The sequence below is a fragment of the Chelonia mydas genome, chromosome 7, assembly GCF_015237465.2.
Source record: "Chelonia mydas isolate rCheMyd1 chromosome 7, rCheMyd1.pri.v2, whole genome shotgun sequence".
Taxonomy (NCBI): Eukaryota; Metazoa; Chordata; order Testudines; family Cheloniidae; genus Chelonia; species Chelonia mydas.
Genome location: NC_057853.1, coordinates 114743366 through 114762626, shown reverse-complemented (window position 1 = coordinate 114762626; position 19261 = coordinate 114743366). Strand labels below are relative to the sequence as shown.

The window sequence follows — 19261 nt, the reverse complement described above, 5'->3', positions numbered from 1 at the left end:
GTAAATATCCTCATTGCCCACCTTTAAATCCCTCCTTAACTCTTTTGCCATGATCCCTACCAAAAAAAACAACCCAATCCTTACACTATTGGTTAGCTAGTGTACTGAGACCTCTGTTTTTCATGCTAACCAATGTTTTCTTGTGCTCTCCCAGTCTCTCTTGTCTCTGTTTATACTGAGGGTTTATCTAGTTGAACAGTAAGTTCAGGGTAAGATGGGGTACAAATATACCACACATTAGTGTGCCAGTCCCTAACAGTCCATGTGGATGGACCCTGTTACCACACACTAAAATTTCCCCAGTGTGCTTTGATCTACTCTGCTTTGAAACATGAATAGGTCACTGTGCACTAGGGAACCTTTAGTGCACGGTAGCAGGATCTACATGAACAGTTAGTATGCAGCACACTGTAAACCTTTAATAAGTTCTGTGGGACAGGGACTGTCTTTTGAGATGTGTTTGTATAGCTCCTAGCACAATGGAAACTTCACCCACAATTGGGGCCCCTAGGCACTACTGCAATGTTAATAATAATAATAATAATAATAATAATAAACAGATGTGGAGTTAATTGGGTTGACAAACTGGAAAACAGTAGGCGGATGACCTTATTGAACTCTGATTTATTGCATTATGGTCATACTGCCATTGTTATGTTGGGGCAGGATAGCACATCTTGAAACTTCGTTATGCTATAGTTCTTACTCTCACATGATAACAGCAACCATCCTGGGAAAACTTAAAAATGATTACTGTTTGAGAATTGTAGAATTTTATCTTAGTTGATTTTACTTTGTGTAGGAACTAAAGCACCAGAAGACTTACACAACAATGGAAGTCGAATAAATGCATTAACATGTTCATTTTGTACTGTCTTCTGACGCTGTGTATTGCAGATAGGAATAGTTGATCCTTTGAAAGGAGAGGTGTGTCACCATAAATTGGGAAACACATACCAAGAAATAAAATTTTAAACATTTACAGGTCGATTTTTCCCATCAATACCGATGATGGGAATAGAAAGTGAAAGCCTTCGAACCCTCATTTATCAAAAATAATATTCTTAAATGGTATAGTTTTCTGTTTGCTATAAACTTGGCAATATCGTTGACAATGTCTTAACTCTGAAATGCCAGTATTTTAAAGCACACCTTTGTAATTTCTTATTTTCAAAAGCTTAAAGATTCAAAGGTAAAAACATTCTTTCAGTAATCTTTCCTATATCCCCAAGACTTTCATCCACTTCAGTTAGAAGCATTTTATAACTTTTTTTTATATTGCTACTCCTTATCAGAATTACTAATGCAGTATTGCTTAACAATAACATTTTTAATGCATTCTCCTGCACTAATACTGCGTGATTGACTTTCATAGATTAGACTTTTTAAAGGTATGAATAGTATCATGATTTCTTGTATGTCACATAGTTAATGGTGAAATGAAGCCACGTATGCATGGGCTGCCTGCTCCCTTGTGTGCAGCCTTGTTTTTAATCATTTATATAGAAGAGCTAACATCTGATAACTGTTAATGACTGTAATAACTTCCTAATAATGTGTTTAAGCTATTGTACGTTAACTTCTTGACAACATTAGCATGAACAGTTCAATGCTAGCAGAGCTGTAAATATTGTATATACTAACACTGATACTCTTGCTCATTTTTATTTTTGCATGGCTACTAATTCAAATCTTGTCCTGCAGATGCTGAACAGGAATTAGTCTCAGATGATGCTTCATCTGTGTCACAAATTCAGTCACAAACACAGTCACCGCAAAATGTCCCTGAAAAATTAGAAGGTATTAAATATAACTTCCTATAAAACACAAAGAGCTTTAGTAACCTGGGTCACTGATTTGTTTCATTATAACCTTTAAGTAAGGTGCAGTATAGCCTGCTTTCAGTATTTTAGAAACTGGAATTTAAGTATTTCAATATGAGATTCTTGCTTCTTACAACCAGTGAGTTTATGAATCCTGCATCTTTCCAGACTTTACTCAATTTAAATGAAAAACTGGAATTGATAAGACACATTCTCAAAGTCGGTTGGTCAAAAACTGACCTAGTTAACTACAGTGTCATGTGTGAGTCCATCTTAGTCTGTCAATGAATTAGTGCCCCAATAAACATTTTTCCTGTTGTGAAATCCACACAATAAAATCACACATTAATAAAATGGGAGGCATATACGTTGTCGATTGCTCCCTGTTATGTAGCTATTATATTTGTTATATAACAATCTTCCAGAAGAGAGCCTCTGTTAATACATAACCAACAGAAGCAATACAGCATATTTTTAAAGGTTTGTATTCTGAAAGTTACCCTGCATAGTGGATGCATCTTCATATGTTGGCCTAGTGCAGGCACAAATAATTCTAACTGCACTTTAGGCTGTTTAGTCTTCTAAGTACTTGACTTACCATTGGATATGAATGGGCTGAGAAGTTGACCCTGTATCCTTTAATGAAATTTGCACACTATTACTTTTGTATCGTTTGACAAAAACAAAATAAAGAGCAGAGAAGACGGGAAAACCCCACATCTGAGCACCTTAAATTTTGCAGCAGTTCTTATCTGAATCCAAATCCAAACTTCGTATTCCAGGCCCATTTCTGATTTTTTGCATAGACATTGCTCACAAAAATAAGAATAATAATAGTGGAACTCTCCATTTTCATAGAAAATCATGAAGATATGTATGCCCAGAATGCTAACCTCATCTCCACAGAGGTACCTGTTGTGGTGGTGAATGGCAAGGAAGATATGCATGACGTGGAAGAAGATCTCACCCAGCGGGTCAGTCAGTTAACCACTAGTACTGTGGAGAGCATAGAGATTACAATTAAAACCTCTGAAAAGATTGAAGAGACCCTGTCCCCTGAGGGCTCCCCTTCCAAATCTCCATCAAAGAAGAAGAAGAAATTCCGCACTCCATCTTTTCTGAAAAAGAACAAAAAGAAGGAAAAGGTGGAAGCATAAGTGCAGCTTTGTTGTTAAGAGAAGGCATTGCACGTTTTAAAACCACGTTTTAAGTTGAACATTAACAAAGTAGTGTTAGGGGTGTGCAGTAAACTGGACCTTAACCTATGAACAGAACTGGAAAAGGTTTTACTAAAAACAATTTTTATGTTAAATAAGAAATTAATTCATCTCTCACTTAATGTCCAAAATTACTGAGGGTTTGAAACATTTAGTAGTTTCACATAGAGCTACACTGGCAGGTGCTCTAATACTATCATAGTGAGATCAGATACCATTGTAGTACATTGTTGTGGCAAGTTACACTTGGAGTATTTTGCAGACCTTAAAATCTTCAGCACAGTTGAAGTCTCTAATAGAGCTACTGTTGAGTGATTATATGAATTTTCATTTTTAAACTGCTGCCTCACTTGGTAATCATATAATACTTTTTTGTATTGTGATTCAGACCATATATTTTATTTCTGTACCCTGCTTCAGTGGGTCATATTAACAGCACACCTTTAAATCTTTTAAGGTTAGATTATATAGAATATTATACACTGGCACATATTAGAAGAAAAACTGTAAGAGAAATTTTATTTGGAATTATACAAAATGTGTAAGAAGACCATTCATCAATAACTTTTTTGCCAAATATTTCATTTTAGTGAAATATAATTTTTGAATACTTCTTTTTTATTCTATCAGTTGGGAAAAAACCCTTATTTTTCAATAAAGGGGATTTTATACACTTAACATTGATAATTTAGTTAAACTATGGCAAAACAAAATAAGATTTTATATGTTGAAATGTTTGTATACCATTTAGTATAAAAGTATTATACGCATGTAAACCAAGCGTCTAACAGTAGAGTGTATTTAAGGATGCTTGGTTTAGAGTATACTTAAATATAATTCAGGAATCCAGGGACTCCGCTATCAAAGGATTAAAGCATATAAAATTAAACTGGATTCATGTTTAAATCTTACTGTGTTTTTTCCCTCATGGCATTGCTAATGAATGAAGAAAAATAATCTCTTAACATAACCAAATGAAGGAAACAAAACTGTTAAAAGGGAAAGTGAAATAGTAAGAAAATAGAATGATGCAAAGAAAGTAAAAGTTTGGTGATTATTTTTTATTAAATATATGATATGGATTGTGAGGTATTTTTATTAAATCAGCAAAATCACATTTCCATATTAGAAGTTAAAATAACTTGCATGGTTTCACATGGAGATCTACGCTTTTTTCTCACTTTCAGTTTAATTTTAAAAGGGTCTTATTAATCTGTGTCGTGTCCTTCAGACAAACCCAGAACAAATTAGATCTTAGTGCCATGGGTAGTGGCAGTCGTGCCACTTACTCATTTTTGCTGATATTTTCATTTTTGCTTTTTACTGTATTGTAAAAACAAACTAAACATAGAAATTAACATAAGGTTTTTTCTTCTCAAATTTGTCATAGTACATCAGTCATTGCAATAGCAAATAAATTTAAAAGATCAGTGTGATTCCCAGATTGCCAGTTGATATATATACAGTATATAGATTAAGTATGGCTGGAGAGTGGTTTGGCATGCAAAAATGTTGACTATAGCATGTTCTGGGGCTGGTTAGCTTTGACCATGTAAGTGTGACAATGCAATGTTGGAATGGATCCTGGAAATGATATTCTAGTTATCACTAAATACTGGAAACAGTGTTTTTAATCTTAGTGGAAACTTCCAGTTGCTTAACTTGGGGGGTTTTTTGTTTTGTTTTGTTTTTTTATGTTCTACATTATTTGTGTTGTATTACAACATATGTAGAAACAGTAACCTGTGAACTATGCTTTTCATAACTTTTTTTAAAAAATATATCTAAATGAATGCAATGTGCATAAATATTTTTTAAAATGCAACCGTGAACTATTTGCACCTTTTGCTAATGCCTCTATTTACTTGCTTTGGCATAAAGAATGAGCCAGCCAACTCTGTGTCCTGTGGAAAATATATAAATGTTATCTGAAATTGCTCATAGATGTAATGCTAATTAATGTTAAATCACAAATAAACAGTATTTTAAATAGATGGATTTTGCACTGCGATCTTTCATTATGTGTTCATTTTCCTGTCGAATGTCATTTTATTTTTGTATATTACTATAAAGATTACATAAGCCAGTGGTTTTCAGACTGCGGGTCGCGACCCAATACTGGGTTGCAGAATGTAAGGCACTACATCATGGTGGCTCTGATCAGCACTGCCAACCGGGCTGTAAAAAGTCCCATCGGCGGTGCTGCCCGGCTAAGGCAGGCTAGTTCCTACCTGTTCTGATGCCGCGGTGTGCCCTGGAAGCAGCCAGCAGCAGGTCCAGCTCCTATGCATGGGAGCTATGCGCCCCAATCCTCTACCCCAGCCCTGAGCCCACCCAAACCTGGCGCCCCTTCCTGTACCCCAAACCCTTCATCCCTGTCCCCACCCTAGAGCCTGCATCCCCAGCCCAAAGCTCTGACCCCCTCCCGCATCCCAACCCCCTGCCCAGCCCAGAGCCCCCTCCCACACCTGGAACCCTTCATTCCAAGCCCCAACCTGCAGCCCTCACCCCCGCACTCCAACCCGCTGCCCCAGCCGCCCCTCCCACACCCTAAACCCCTCATCCCCAGCTCCGTTGGGCATCAACAATTTTCTTCAACTGGGTTGCCAGAAAAAAGTTTGAAAACTACCAACATAAGGGAAAAACTGCCTTAATTATTACTTCAACTCTTCTCCCAGCCTAAACCTAAAGCCTAAACCCCTAAAACCTGCAAGGAAATAACCTGGACTTTAGAGATTTGGTTAATGTTTCTGTCATTAATTTGTAGGCCACATTGGGGAAAAAGGACAGTCTTGCCACCAAGACACAGGACTGGTCTCCAGAGTTCTGTCTTTCCAGCTGTGCCACAAACTTCCTTTCTTTCTCGGGCAAGTCACTCCATCCCTGTGTCCTTATTTCCTTCTCTACAAAACGAGTTTAATAATACTGACTTCACAAGTGTAGTGTGAAGTCCTTGAATGGAAAGTGATCTATAAGTGTAAAATATTACTGGTTTTTTGGGTTATATAGAAATATCTTAGATAAATTTAGCTTCCCTTGTTTTATGAAAAGTAACAAAGAAGGCCATTGCCTAAAGTTCTTCATACGAAGTGATCTGTGTCATGTTCTAGCAACCTACGGCATACCTCAAAATCTCTGCCAAATTGCCAGAGTTCATGTGTTGCGTTTTTTATGGCCTCAGTCACTGTAGAGAGCTGATAAATGGTGTTGAAACTTCCTGTAGCACACTCTGTCTTCCACAAATCTGCCTTTGACACTTTCTTTCCATGAAAGCCAAATCCAAGCTCTTCATCGTTCCAGTGATCTTTGCATGAACGACATCAACCTCAGTCTAGCAGATAAATTGCTGCAGAGTCAGAGATCTTAGATTGGGTATCCATACCTGTTGTCTTACTATTTATCTTTTGTGCTCAGTGATGTATAAACACAAAAGAAGGCATGAAATCTGCCCCCAAATAGCTTATTCGCTAAATGCTTTTGTTGGTTACTAGGGATCTCCCTTTGTTTCAGGGTGTCCATGGACCATGGGTCCTATCTATCTGGTTATCTAGAGCCAAATTCTTCCACGGAGTTACAAAAGGGTATGATTCTGTGACCCTGAACATGTAAAATAAGGCAAGTGTAAGTCAGGCACAGAGGCTGTGCAGTCCACAACAGTGTTAGGAAGCTAGGAATGCTGGAAAACCCAGGTTGGACAGACTGCTAGGAAAGTTGTTCGTTGGTCCAGCAGACAGCAATTGTGATGGAACCAAGGCAATAAGAGAAAAAAGTAACCTTCCCAGCTGTTCAAATCACCATATGCAGGAACCCTACAGAGGATCACACAGACAGTGCAGCATCACCATAGGGCCTAATATATGCAATGGAACATGTTTTTAACATATCAAGTGCTATTAAAAGAATATTATCAATACTGAGAATCTATTTTGTAACCTTCTTACATGTAAAGTGCTCAAACTATATTGAACTGTTTTACGTTCTGTTAAATTCTTTTTGAGACCATGGCAGGATTGCATTAGTAGAATCTTCCCCTTACCTGCTCTCTTTAAGGCTGGCTTTCCACCACCTGTTGCTCCCGCAGAATGTAAGTGCACTTAGATGCCTTTTTGCACTGCTGCAGATTCCCAGGCCTGTGCAATCAAACTCTTTCATTTCCATCCATTTCTTACCCCAGATGTTTGGTTTATACTTTGTCTTAAACTAATCTGTGTCTTTGACCTTACATTTGTATTTTTTCTTAAAATGTGGGTGCTCAATTTGAGGAGCTATAAAAAAAAAATTTGGAATGATCAGAGAACCAATGCCAATCAACCTGGAAAAACCCCCTTCCTCATGACGACTTCAGCGGATTGATTGTGTAAGTATCACTCAGTAGGCATCACCGCAGCTATAAAATTGTAAACTTTTGTAAACATGTAATCATGTTTCATGTGTGTTCATCAGATGGGATTTTGGCCTGTACAGATGGGAAAAGGCTGGATATCGTTGAATGATCTTCCACGAATTGTATGGAGCCAGAAATCAAAGTCAGAGGACCAGTCATGAGGGATCTGTGGCCTGTGCCCTTTGAACCAGGAAACTTGAATGAATAAAGCCTGTAGTAATTGATCTCTGAAGTGGCTTTGTTTGCCCTTTCACCTTGATAAGGTATGTAATTCAGTTTAAGCTTCATTCCATAATTCCTTAAATCATTTCCATTTAAAATGTCATGGGTCTTACTCAACTTGTCAGATGTGCAAGAGTTTAATGTGTTCTGTCTCATGATGATGATGATCAAAATATATTAACATATGTGCAATTAAGAATTTAAATAGAGTACTACATATCCAATGATTTGCAATACCAAAATTTTCCCACTGATTTCAGTGGCAGTGAAATCAAGCCCAGACAGAGAAGTTATTTTAGATGAGTGTGCAGCTGCTGCTGCTGTTGCAGTAGATTAGAGTCTTTCACCACTGGAGACTTTAAATCCTGGCTTAAATTGTAAGTGAAAGGTCTCATCTTTGTCTCCATATTTCATATCTACCACAGACTTTGGCAGAATTGACAGTCTCTGCCTCAGGGTTGTGCAGAGAAGTCTGCCCTGTGCCAGGGTCCCTAGAAAACTCTTCTAGGCCCCTCAATTTCCTGAGCACTACAAACCAGGTATGAGTGATGTTAGTCATACCACTTAATGTACTACTGGAAAGCGCTCAGACACTATCATAAGAGTTGGTATAAGAACTTACGTAGATTATTACACAAACACACACAAACAGTTATAAGAACACTAATAAGATTGTAAAATCAAGCACTCAAAAGTTAGGAATGCCTTTGCAAGCAAGCTTCATTCTCTCTCCCTCACACCCACACACACACCCTTGTTCATGCACATTATGACAGTCTTTAATTACATGATCACATTAATTTTTTTCACAGGACACCTGCTTCATTCAGTACACAGGAGGGACCTGTTCTGGGATGAATTAGGGTTATGTGGTGAAAAAGGCTGTTTTCTGACCCCTGCCTTGTTTGCTGCAGAAGCTGGAAGGTGTGTAGTGATTGAGGCAGGGGACTGCAGGAAGAGAGAAGATGATCTCATAGTTAAGGTAGTTGAATGCTGCCTTGGGAAATTGTGTGCTGTCCCTGCCTTTGCCAGCATTCAGACACTGGACACTTGATGCTGGGCAAGTCACTGGATTCCCGACTCAATATGCAGGGGTCACGGTTGCTGTGTGCGCTCTACACTTCTGCTGCAAATGAAGTCAATGGGAGCTGTGCTTTGAATAGACTAAGTGCTATGTAATGCTAAGTACTCTGAAAAATCCGGCCCATAGTGTTTCAAATTGGGCACCCAAAATTAGTGGAAACTTTTGACCTTACTCTCGCTGTGTCTCTTCCCTTCTGTAAAAAGGGGTAACAAGGTCCCCTCATCTCCCAGAGATGTTGGAAAGATAAGTTCATATTTATGAAGCACTCATACACTGGAAACAGTGAGCATGACAGAAAAGCCCCTAAGGAAACTTAATATAATTCTGTTTTCAGAGCAGGGTTTGAAAAGTGTGTTGTAAACAAGGTCTGGGGCAACCCACTGAACAAAAAGGATAAAAAAATAATGAATAGTTGCTCATTAAATCAGCACTATCCATCCTTTGCACTGAATGAGGCATGGATCCTGTGGAAAAAATAGTATGTAATCATGTAATTAAAGACTATCATGATGTATAGGCAACCTTAATAGGCAGTGTCTGTAATTATCCTGTCTAACTTAACTATGCTGGTTGTTCTTATCCATAGGATGTCTAATCCTTTTAAAAAATCCTTCTATACTCTTGACCTCAATAATATCTTGACAGTGAATTCCACAGGTCAATTATGTTGTGTAAAATGTTTTCAGTTTTAAATGTGTTGCCTATAGTTTGACTGTCCCTTTGTTCTTATATTATGAAAAAAGATTAATGAGAATGTCCAATTTACTTTTTTGTAACTATAATTATTTCATATATTTCTATCATGTCCTTCCTTATTAGTCTCCTCTCTAAACTAAACACTCGTAATCTAAGTCTCTTCATATGGAAAGATTGTCCTTTTTTAAACAAAATTCAGGCCTGTGCATCTTTGGAACTTCTATCAAGAGACCAAACTATAGCACAGTGTTCTGTAGCTGAACATGCAAATGGCCATTAGGTGGCATCTGTCGACTTTCACTTCTGATACATTTGTTCTACATTATTTGAAAGCCATTAGCAAACAGCCTTCAAAGAAAGAATTTTGGTGGAGATTTTGTGGGCATGATTCCAGCTGCATGGCAGAGAGATGAAAGCAGACATCTGGCTACAGAACTGATTTCATTATCAGTTCAGTTAAAAACCCTGAAATGGAATGTGGACTCTAGGAAGTGAGCTCCATCCATTTTATTCAAAGTTTTTGAGACTATTTCCTAACTTTTCCAACCAGTAACAGGTGCAAAAATATAGGTATGAATATTATTAAAACTGTACCCTCTGGAACAGAGGATTATACAAGTCTCATATTCAACTTCCTGCTTTCCAAAAACTTTCCTCCATCAAAAAAACAAAACAAAACATGTCAATATCACCAAAACCAAACCAGTACGTGAAATGCTTTTGTTTTGCAATGACTTGTGAGTTTTTTATGATTCTGATGATCCTGTTGGATTGCAATCCAGTGGGTCAGAGTGTCTTGGCTCACTGGTTCAGCTTCCATGGAAAATCATGAGCTCCAAACCCTAATATGTGCACTGCAGTGCACTGCCAATGCTGTCACAGACTCCATCCTTCAGATGTGATGTTAAACCAGCCCGGCAAAATGACCACGAGGTGTGAGCATAGGCACAAAATGTCTTCACATGCTATTACTAAGATTTTTAGCATGACATTAGCCCTATTGGGTGTGTGTTGGAAGGTGCATGGTGCCTGGAAAGTACCAAGCATGTTGCGGGCATTGTCTCAAGCAAATAATAAATATGATTCCCATGTTTGTGTCACTAGCTGGTGAAAGTCCTTTTGGGAGGAAGATGATGGACAAGGCAATGGCTGCTCCAGATACCCTCAAGGGAAATTGTACATTTTGACAATCTGCCAACAACTTTTCAAAGTAAGTCAAAGTGGATCAGTCAGAGACTGTTTTTATTTGGGATTCAATTATAAATAAAATCAGGTTAGAGGAGAACAATGGCTGGAAGTGTCCGAACAGATGTTTAGCAGAACTTTCTTCTTGGCCAGTCTTGCTCTGAATTTTCTTGTTATTCTTGTCCCCAGTAGGCTTCAGACCTGTATCAAAACTGGAGAAGGAAAATCAAAACCATGAGAGAGAGAGAGAGAGACTTTTTTTTTCTCTTTTGGATTTTATGCTTATACATGAACTACATTGCTTTCCGTAGTACGAAAATGCTTTTTTAAATCTAATCACATAATGCCCAAATCTATTGGTGCACACAAGATTTTGCTTATAGTTTTTCCTTTCAGGCTACTGTACATTTCCTTGGCACAATCCTAGGTTTTGTTTAATATAGGCTTTGATAGTACAACATGTAAGTAAATGAGGTCACTGTAACAGCTTGCAGAGCTATATGACTCAGGAGTGAGTGTACAGTTGCTGAAATCAGCAGAGGCAGGCACCATAGAGATAAGGTGCTGTTTACCCTGGTGCTCAACTGTCAGTCGTAATCGCAAGTGGTCTGTCCCAACAAGATAACACCATGGAAAAATGCATCCATTCTTCCTCACTGCTCCAAATATAGATTTTTCTTCCCCTACCTGCCAGATACCGCCTGATCTGTTGTCAAAACCAAAATTTCTCCAAACGTTATTTGCTCATGAAGTGAAAGCAAAGGTCAGAGACGACTGACCATATCAGAGACCAATAAACGTCTCTGAGCAAAGCTTTCTGAATCCTTGTCCTTGTCAAACAATACTCAGGGAGAGAGACTTCCACATGCCAATGGGCAAAAATAACAACAAAGTGGATGGGTTGCTTTTAACAAAGCTGACTAAATATTTACTCTACCAAAAACAAAAATGTATTTAAACCCATGTTAACACCCACACCACTGAGGCTCTCTGCTCTTCCCTTCCAAACCACTTGGTTCCTGTTTGTTAGGAGATGAGATGGACCAAAGGATTGATAACACAGTATGGAGTCTTTCGTTTCCCCGTTTCCAGTTTTGAATCCAGCTCAGGTTATTAGTGATTGAAATCTGTGACCGTGAACTACGTTCAATGAGCTGATGGCTTCAGTTCCTAGTGGATAATCTACCCATATCAAAAAACCAGCTCCTTTGTCTTTGATGGATACTTGGTTGCCAGTTTCAGCAGAAATGCCAAGGAATGAATGACCAAGGTTTTCCAGGTCAGGAATGTGGCATACATTAGCAATGGGGAAGCTGCCCACTCCATAGATGTATTGTGGATAAATTAAAGCCTCAAAGCTCTAGTGGTGTTGACTTGGCAGCTTCTCAAATGGGGGGAAAAAATGAAACTTCTTAAACTTTTGGTGAGAGAGCTCATACTTTCTGAAGTGGCTGTTCCTCAAAGCTTTACCTTAATGCTCCAGCCCCAAGGACAAGGGCATTACACAGTCCCCATTTTAGCCAGTGGTTCATCTCAGTAGAAAGGTGAAATCATGTCCTGGGGGAGGTAGCTTATATGAGATTTTGGGCCCATAGATTTCCTCCCTTCACCCTGCCACAGCTCAGTCATTTCATCTAGTGAGCCATCAGTTGCCCAGTACTGAATCTGCTCAGCTGGACACAATACCTGCTGTCAGTAGTAGCGGAAGCATCAGCTGGAGAAGAGCCAGTGCCCATTCATGCATCTAATTCATGGTTGCATGCAGACACCATAGTCATTGGCTAATCTGCACACTTGCTGCTTGAGGAAGAGAACTCGTGAGTTTCAGCTTGATGGAGTAAACACGCCTTTGTGCCTCTGTGGCAGAGTGCACCCCTGTATTCACACCCTACACACTGTTGTATTAATCTTTGTACAAAATATGCCTTGTCAGGTATAATTGGAAAACTCATAACTTGCTGGTCAATAATATCATGGTGAAATGTATGTAGCAACATGATAGGTAAAGTGATGAATATAAGCTGAAATCATGACTGAGGTGTGTTTACCGGACAAGTTTGGGGAATGAGTAAATCGGTTGCTCAAAACAAAAAGTTGGTGCCCCAGCCAGGTGTTGCCAAAGCTGATGGGCCTTCACCTTTCACGTGGCCATGATTTGGCAAGGAAGCGGGACAGGAACAAACAGGTCTGCATCTTAGCAAACGACAGCATAAACCTCTTCCCCACCAGACTCCTTGTGTCCTTGCTCAGCTGGAAGGAACTTTATCTAGGGGTCACTCTCAGGAAAATGCATTTCAAAGGGTGACTGAACTATAAAAGTGAGGGGCAAAAACATGCCAAGTTATCTTCCCCTACCCTTCTCTCTCTCTTTCTTTTCACCTAAGAAGAAAAAAGAAACAGCAGCTGGACTTTGGAAGCAGATCCTGGCCTCAGAGTTTGGTCAGCAGCATACTGAAAACATGTGGTAAGGGATTTCACCTTGAACCAAGTCTAGGTTAAGTTTAGGAAACGTTTTATCTTTATTTATAGATAATGGCACAGAGAGTACACTTATAAAGTTTGTGGACGATACCAAGCTCAGAGGGGCTGCAAGTGCTTTGGAGGATAAGAGTAAAATTGAAATCAATCTGGACAAACTGGAGAAATGGTCTGAAGTAAATAGGATGAAATTCAGTAAGGACAAATCTGAAGTACTCCACTTGGGAAAGAACAATCAGTTGCACAAAGACAAAGAAATGACTGCCTAGGAAGGAGTACTGCAGAAAGGGATTTGAGGGTTATAGTGGATCACAAGCTAAATATGAGTCAGCAGTGTCACAATGTTGCAAAAAAAGTGAACATCCTTCTGGGCTGTATTAGCAGGAGAGTTGTAAGCAAGACACAAGAAGTAATTCTTCCGCTCTACCCCACACTGATTAGGCCTCAACTAGAGTATTGTGTCCAGTTCTGGGAGTCACAGTTCAGGAAAGATGTGGATACATTGGAGAAAGTCCAGAGAAGAGCAACAAAAATGATTAAAGTTCTAGAAAACATGACCTATGAGGGAAGATTGAAAAAAACTAGTTTGTTTAGTCTGGAGAAAAGAAGACTGAGGGGGGACTGAGGTTACAAGGAGGAGGGAGAAAAATTGTTCTCCTAAACATCTGAGGATAGGACAAGAAGCAATGGGCTTAAATTGCAGCAAGGGTGGTTTAGGTTGGACATTAGGAAAAACTTCCTGTCGGGGTAGTTGACACTGGAATAAATTGCCTAGGGAGGCTGTGGAATCTCCATCATTGGGGACGTTTAAGAGAAGGTTAGACAAACGCGGTCAAGGGTGGTCTAGATAGTACTTAGTCCTGCTGTGAGTGCAGGGGACTGGTCTAGATCAGTGGTTTTCAAACTTTTTTTCTGGTGACCCAGTTGAAGAAAATTGTTGATGCCTGTGACCCAACGGAGCTGGGGATGAGGGGTTTAGGGTGTGGTAAGGGCTCAGGCAGAGGGTTGGGGTTCTGGAGGGGGTCAGGGCTCTGGACTGGGGGTGCAGGCTCTGGGGTGGGACCAGAGATGAGGGGTTTGGGGTGCAGGAACGGGCTCTGGATTTGGGGGGGGGGGATCAGGGCTGGGGTAGGGATTTGGGGCACAGGCTTACCTCGGGCGGCTCCTGGTCAGCCGCGCAGCGGGGATGCAGAGGCAGGCTTCCTGCCTGTCCTAGGACCGTGCTTTGCCCCAGAAGTGGCTCTTGCCTGCAAGTACTGCACCCGCCCCCCCCTCCCCCCGTGCGGAGCCGGTGCTTGGGGCAGGGGCAGCACATGGAGCCCTGTGGCCCCCCCACCTAGGATCCGGACCTGCTGCTGGCTGCTTCCAGGGCGCAGTGCAGTGTCGGAACTGGTAGGGACTAACCTGCCTTAGCTGGGCAGCCCTGCCGACAGGACTTCTAATGGCCTGGTCGGCAGTGCTGACCAGAGTCACCGCAACCCAGTCCCTTCCATTCCCACGACCCACGGTTTGAAAACCACTGGACTAGAAGACCTCTTGAGGTCCCTTCTGATCCTAGGATTCTATGATTTCTCTTGTAACTATTTCTGACTTGAATGCCTCATTACTGGTATTCATTTAAAATCTCTCTTTTGAGCTTAATAAACTTGTTTTATTCTTTAATTAAAACTGAGTGTTGTGGATTGGTTGGGTAACTCCATTTAGGGTAGCAGACTGTTGTATGTTGATCTCCTAAGAGGGTCAATGGACCTAATAAATCTGGACTGTCCAGGAGAAAGATGAACAGTGCAGAACACACGTTTCTCGGGGGAAATCTGGGTCTGGAAATGTGTTGGGGTCACCCTGCAAGTAGTAATCAAGGCTGCCAGAAGCCAGAGTGTGGCTGGTGTTTGCTGACAGGCTGCTGGGGTCAGAGCTGTTGGACCAGGGCTGTGGCTGTACACAGACACTCAGGGTGGAACCTGCACGCTGTTTGGTTACTTGTGAGGAGGCAGGGTTGGGAGCTACCACAGCAAAGCATTGGGAGGCACCCCAGGCTGCAGGGCAAGTGGTGACAGCCCCTCACTAGGCTGGATGCACCCTGGAATATCACAACCTCAACCATTTGAGCTAATGTTGAATCTTCTTTTCTTTTCTTTTCTTTTTTTCCAGGATTGTCACAAGAGGAGGATAAGCACTTTCAGATCCCATACAGGTGAAGCTGTCTGGATACACCCCCCCTATATCTCACCCCCACCCTCCCATCTCATTACACCAGGGCAGGCAGACTGCACAGGCCTGCCTACACTCTAGGAAAATGTGTTGTCGGCTCTGATGACATCACTGTAATTCAGTGACATTGTGTGTCAGATATTCCTTCTCTGTGCAAACCATGCACACGCAGCGTCTGCCAAGGCACTTCAGGACGCTGGTTTTGCAAAAGCTGCTGCCTCGGGACTGCTTTTTATTTATTTATTTTTGCTTCTCCTCAGACTGAAAAGGTTAAGAGAAAAATACATTTTTCTTTTTTAATTGTGTGAGAACTATGTGTAACAATACAAAAAAAAAAGAGAGAGAGAAAGAAATTAGGGGCTGAATTAGCTGCTGGCATGCAAACAAAAGCTTTTCACTCCAGTTGCTTCTAGGCCCGACAGTTTTCACAGTTAACATGCGAGTGTCTCTTCAAACAGACTCTACATTTTTTTCATCATTAAAATGCTGCCAGAGTTTCTGAGCAGGTTTTTGTGATTCTAATGCTGGGTGCAGTCAATGGCTGAACAGTTAAGGCTGGATTCTGACCCTCATTTACACCAGTGTGCTGTAAATCTAGAGTAACCCCATTAAAGCCAGTGGAGTTGCTCTGTCTATACACCAGTGGAACTGAGAGCAGCATTTAGCTCCAGGTTCATTGGCTGTTTCTTGATTAGTTCTTTCACTTTGGACTCATGTTTGAAGCCTCAGAGTCTGACCTACATCTCAAACTCCCGCTGTACCAACATTGTGGCATGAAAATGCCCTTGGACTCTGCTGAGCTAGTGTTTTGCTAAACTCCAGCAGGAGTTTTTGTTTGAAAGTCTTAAGGGCCTTAATAAGTGGATTTGTTGGCCTAAACTGTGTGCGTGTGAGGCATGTGATATTCCGGTCTTGAACTATTGGTGTGCATTGGCGCACAGCTGGCACTGATTGGGTGTGAGGAGAGATTCACCACCACCCTCTTCATTGTTTCATTGTCTTCCTAGTTTTTAAGTGCATGTTTTGTCAAAGGGATCTAGGTAGCAAAGGGATGCAAGGGAGATGGGTCAACTGATTTGAAATTCCCAGGTCTGCCATAGTCTACCAGTGTAACTTAATCTCTGTGCCTGATCTGTAAAATGGGGATAATAATTAATATTTGTGTTACACTTACATCTGGAGGCCCTACCAAGATTCCCCTATTTTTCTAGGAGCTGTACGAATGCACTGTAAGACACCATCTCTGCCACAAAGAGTTTACAATCTAAATAGACAGGCTAGTGGGTGGGATGGGAAATGAAGTAACTTGCTCCAGGTCACGCAGCTACTCAGTAGCCAAGTCAGGAACAGAACCAAGTCTCCTGGGCCCAGCCCAGTGACCCAGCCATTGGTGAATAATGCTTCCTTTCCCTCACCCTTTCTCTGCCTTGTCGATGTAGAATGTTCGCTATTCAGCGCAGGGGCTGCCTCTTACTACATGTCTATAAAGCACCTATCCTGATCTTCATGGAGGCCTCTAGGTCAGGAGTGGGCAAACTTTTTGGCCTGAGGGTCACATCTGGGTCTGGAAATTGTATGGTGGGCCATGAATGCTCACGAAATTGGGGTTGGGGTGCAGGAGGGGGTGAGGGCTCTGGCTGGGGGTGTAGCCTCTGGGATGGGGCCAGAAATGAGGAGTTCAGTGTGCTGGAGGGGGCTCTGGGCTGGGGCAGGGGGTTGGGTTGCGGGGGGGGGAGAGGGCTGGAGATGAGGGATTTGGGGTGTAGGAGGTTGCTCCAGGATGGGACTGAGGCGTGTGGTTGCGGGGGGGAGGTGAGGGCTCTGGCTGGGGGTGCGGGCTTGGGTGGGGCTGGAAATGAGGAGTTATGGTTGCGGGAGGGGGTTCTGGGCTGGGGCAGGGGGTTGGGGTGTGTGGGCTCTGGCTGGGGGGTGCGGGCTCTGGGGTGGGGCTAGGGATGAGGGTTTGGAGTGTAGGAGGGTGCTCTGGGCTGGGATCGAAGGGTTCGGAGGGTGGGAGGGGAATCAGGGCTGGGGCAGGGGTTTGGGGGGAGGCTCAGGAGTGCAGGCTCTGGGCGGCGCTTACCTCAAGCAGCTCCCAGAAGCAGCCACATGTCCCCCCACCAGCTCCTACGTGGAGGCGCGGCCAGGTGACGCTGTGCGCTGCCCTGTCCGCAGGCGCTGGCCCCTGCAGCTCCCATTGGCCGGGAACTACTGGGGTGGCGCTTGGAGTGGGGGCAGTGCACAGAGCCCCCTGGCTGCCCCTAAATCTAGGTGTTGGAGGGGGAACACGCCGCTGCTTGAGGGAGCCACACAGAGCCGTGGCACACACATGCGGAGCAACCCCCAATCCCACTCCCTAGCTGGAATGCGGGAGCGGGGCAAGCCCCAGATCCCCCTCCCCAGCGGGAGCTTGAAGGCCGTGTTAAATTGACTAGCGGGCCAGATGTGGCCTGCAGGCCGTAGATTGCCCACCCCTGCTCTAAGTGCTACTGTAACATAAACAATAGCTTGTGAGCAGTACAAGTTGTGTTTCCTGCAACAAGCCACCTGAAGAGACAGCTTGGGCTACACGTACATTATCAGTGACTTGTTAGGCTTCTCAAGGAAATAATAAATATTGATGATCTCTCTAGGGAGACTGCATGGCTCCTGGTATTGGTAATGCAACTAGGAGCCTTTCCCCTCTTGGACACTGAGCCGATGTAGATCAAGTTGGTTGTGACAAAAAGCCTTTCCCATCTCATCCAATGGCTGTTTGTTGGCCTCTTGAGCAAGGCGTTGCTGATCTCAGTGCAGTTCCTGAAGCCCAGAATGTTCAAACTGGATTGCCTAATGTATGGCCTGATTATCAGACATCTGAGCATCCACAAAACCCACTGAAGTCAGTGGGAGCTGTGGATGCTCCACAGCTCTGATGCCTAGAGCTTTGGGCATCCAGGTTTGAAAGCTGCATCTAAATAGGTGGCTGGATTTGCAAATGTGTTGAGCATCCGGAACTCCTACTGAAGGGAACGGCAAAGAGTCAGAGCTGCAAAGTCCACCAGAGAGCGGCAAATCCATCTGTGGGCGCTCTGCCTTACATCGCTGGCAGTAAATACTCTGCAGCTGGGACTCTGTTCACAGTTCTGTTGATTTTGCATGGGAGGACTGAACCTATTTCACTCTCCTGTAGCTGCCAGGGCAAGAGGAATAAAAACTAGTTTGTCACCTGACCCAAGGCGAGCCAAGAAAGTGCCTTTTCTACATAGTCACCTTGCTGAATACAACCTCCCTTTAAATGCCCGATTTTTGCAGACCCCTCTGGAGTCTCTCAAAAGTGGAAAATGCAGCATGCACTGAATTGGTTGATGTAATAAGGGCCAAACTAAAGCAGATGCTCCTAGCACTCGCCAACCCACTGCTGTTGCATCCATGCACTTCGCAATATCCCTCACGCTCAGGATAGGCTCCCTCAGCCTCCCAAACAAATGAGATCACTGTAACAGCAGATCACTGCCTTTCACCCAGTCCTTCTAGTATATGAGATCATAAGCCCTTTGCTGCATAAGAGGCTCACAATGGGCCCTTTCCTAAAATATAGGAAGTCATTGAAAGGGAATAAGCAAAACACAAACAGTTTGGGTTGCATTTACTGTTTGAAGGTCTCATGAGGATCAGGTTTCACAGCTAAAGTTCTGGTGATTGAGCCCCAATTGGGGACTGGGAAAAGGTGATTGCTGTGGATGACTGATTTTCTATTTCCAATGTATTGAGACCAGCTAATTGACAGTTAGTAAACATGTCCAAAGAACCTTTGGCCCTGTGTGTGGATGCGGGGGGAGGGATATGGCTAAAGGAACAGGTGGCACTCTGCCATGTTCTGTATGAGTGGCTCTGTGGCTTACTCATAGACATTAAGGTAAGAAGGGACCATTGTGATCATCTAGTCTGACCTCTTGCACAGTGCAGGCCAGAGAATCTC

General features: G+C 42.4%; 1 protein-coding gene and 1 long non-coding RNA gene across 51 annotated transcripts in view; one reads left to right on the top strand and one right to left on the bottom strand.

The window, feature by feature from the left end:
- ADD3 (adducin 3) overlaps positions 1–10636 on the top strand; it is a 202744-nt gene extending 192108 nt beyond the window's left edge. For 24 of the 50 annotated variants that reach the window (XM_043552445.1, XM_043552432.1, XM_043552425.1 and 21 more), the window contains one exon: positions 2682–5034. In XM_043552445.1, coding sequence (XP_043408380.1) covers positions 2682–2980 — 299 coding nt within the window. In that variant the 3' untranslated portion in view covers positions 2981–5034. Of the gene's footprint in view, positions 1–1704; positions 1801–2681; positions 5035–5807; positions 5908–6550; positions 7398–7483; positions 7692–10530 lie in introns of those variants that run through there. The other 26 variants (XM_043552423.1, XM_027817927.3, XM_043552416.1 and 23 more) reach the window with 6 other exon arrangements.
- Positions 10637–10641: 5 nt separating this feature from the next.
- The window catches only part of LOC119566821, a 65367-nt gene continuing 56747 nt past the window's right edge, over positions 10642–19261 (bottom strand). The window contains exon 6 of the long non-coding RNA XR_006292559.1: positions 10642–10823. This is a non-coding gene — a long non-coding RNA (uncharacterized LOC119566821). The remainder of the gene's footprint in view (positions 10824–19261) is intronic.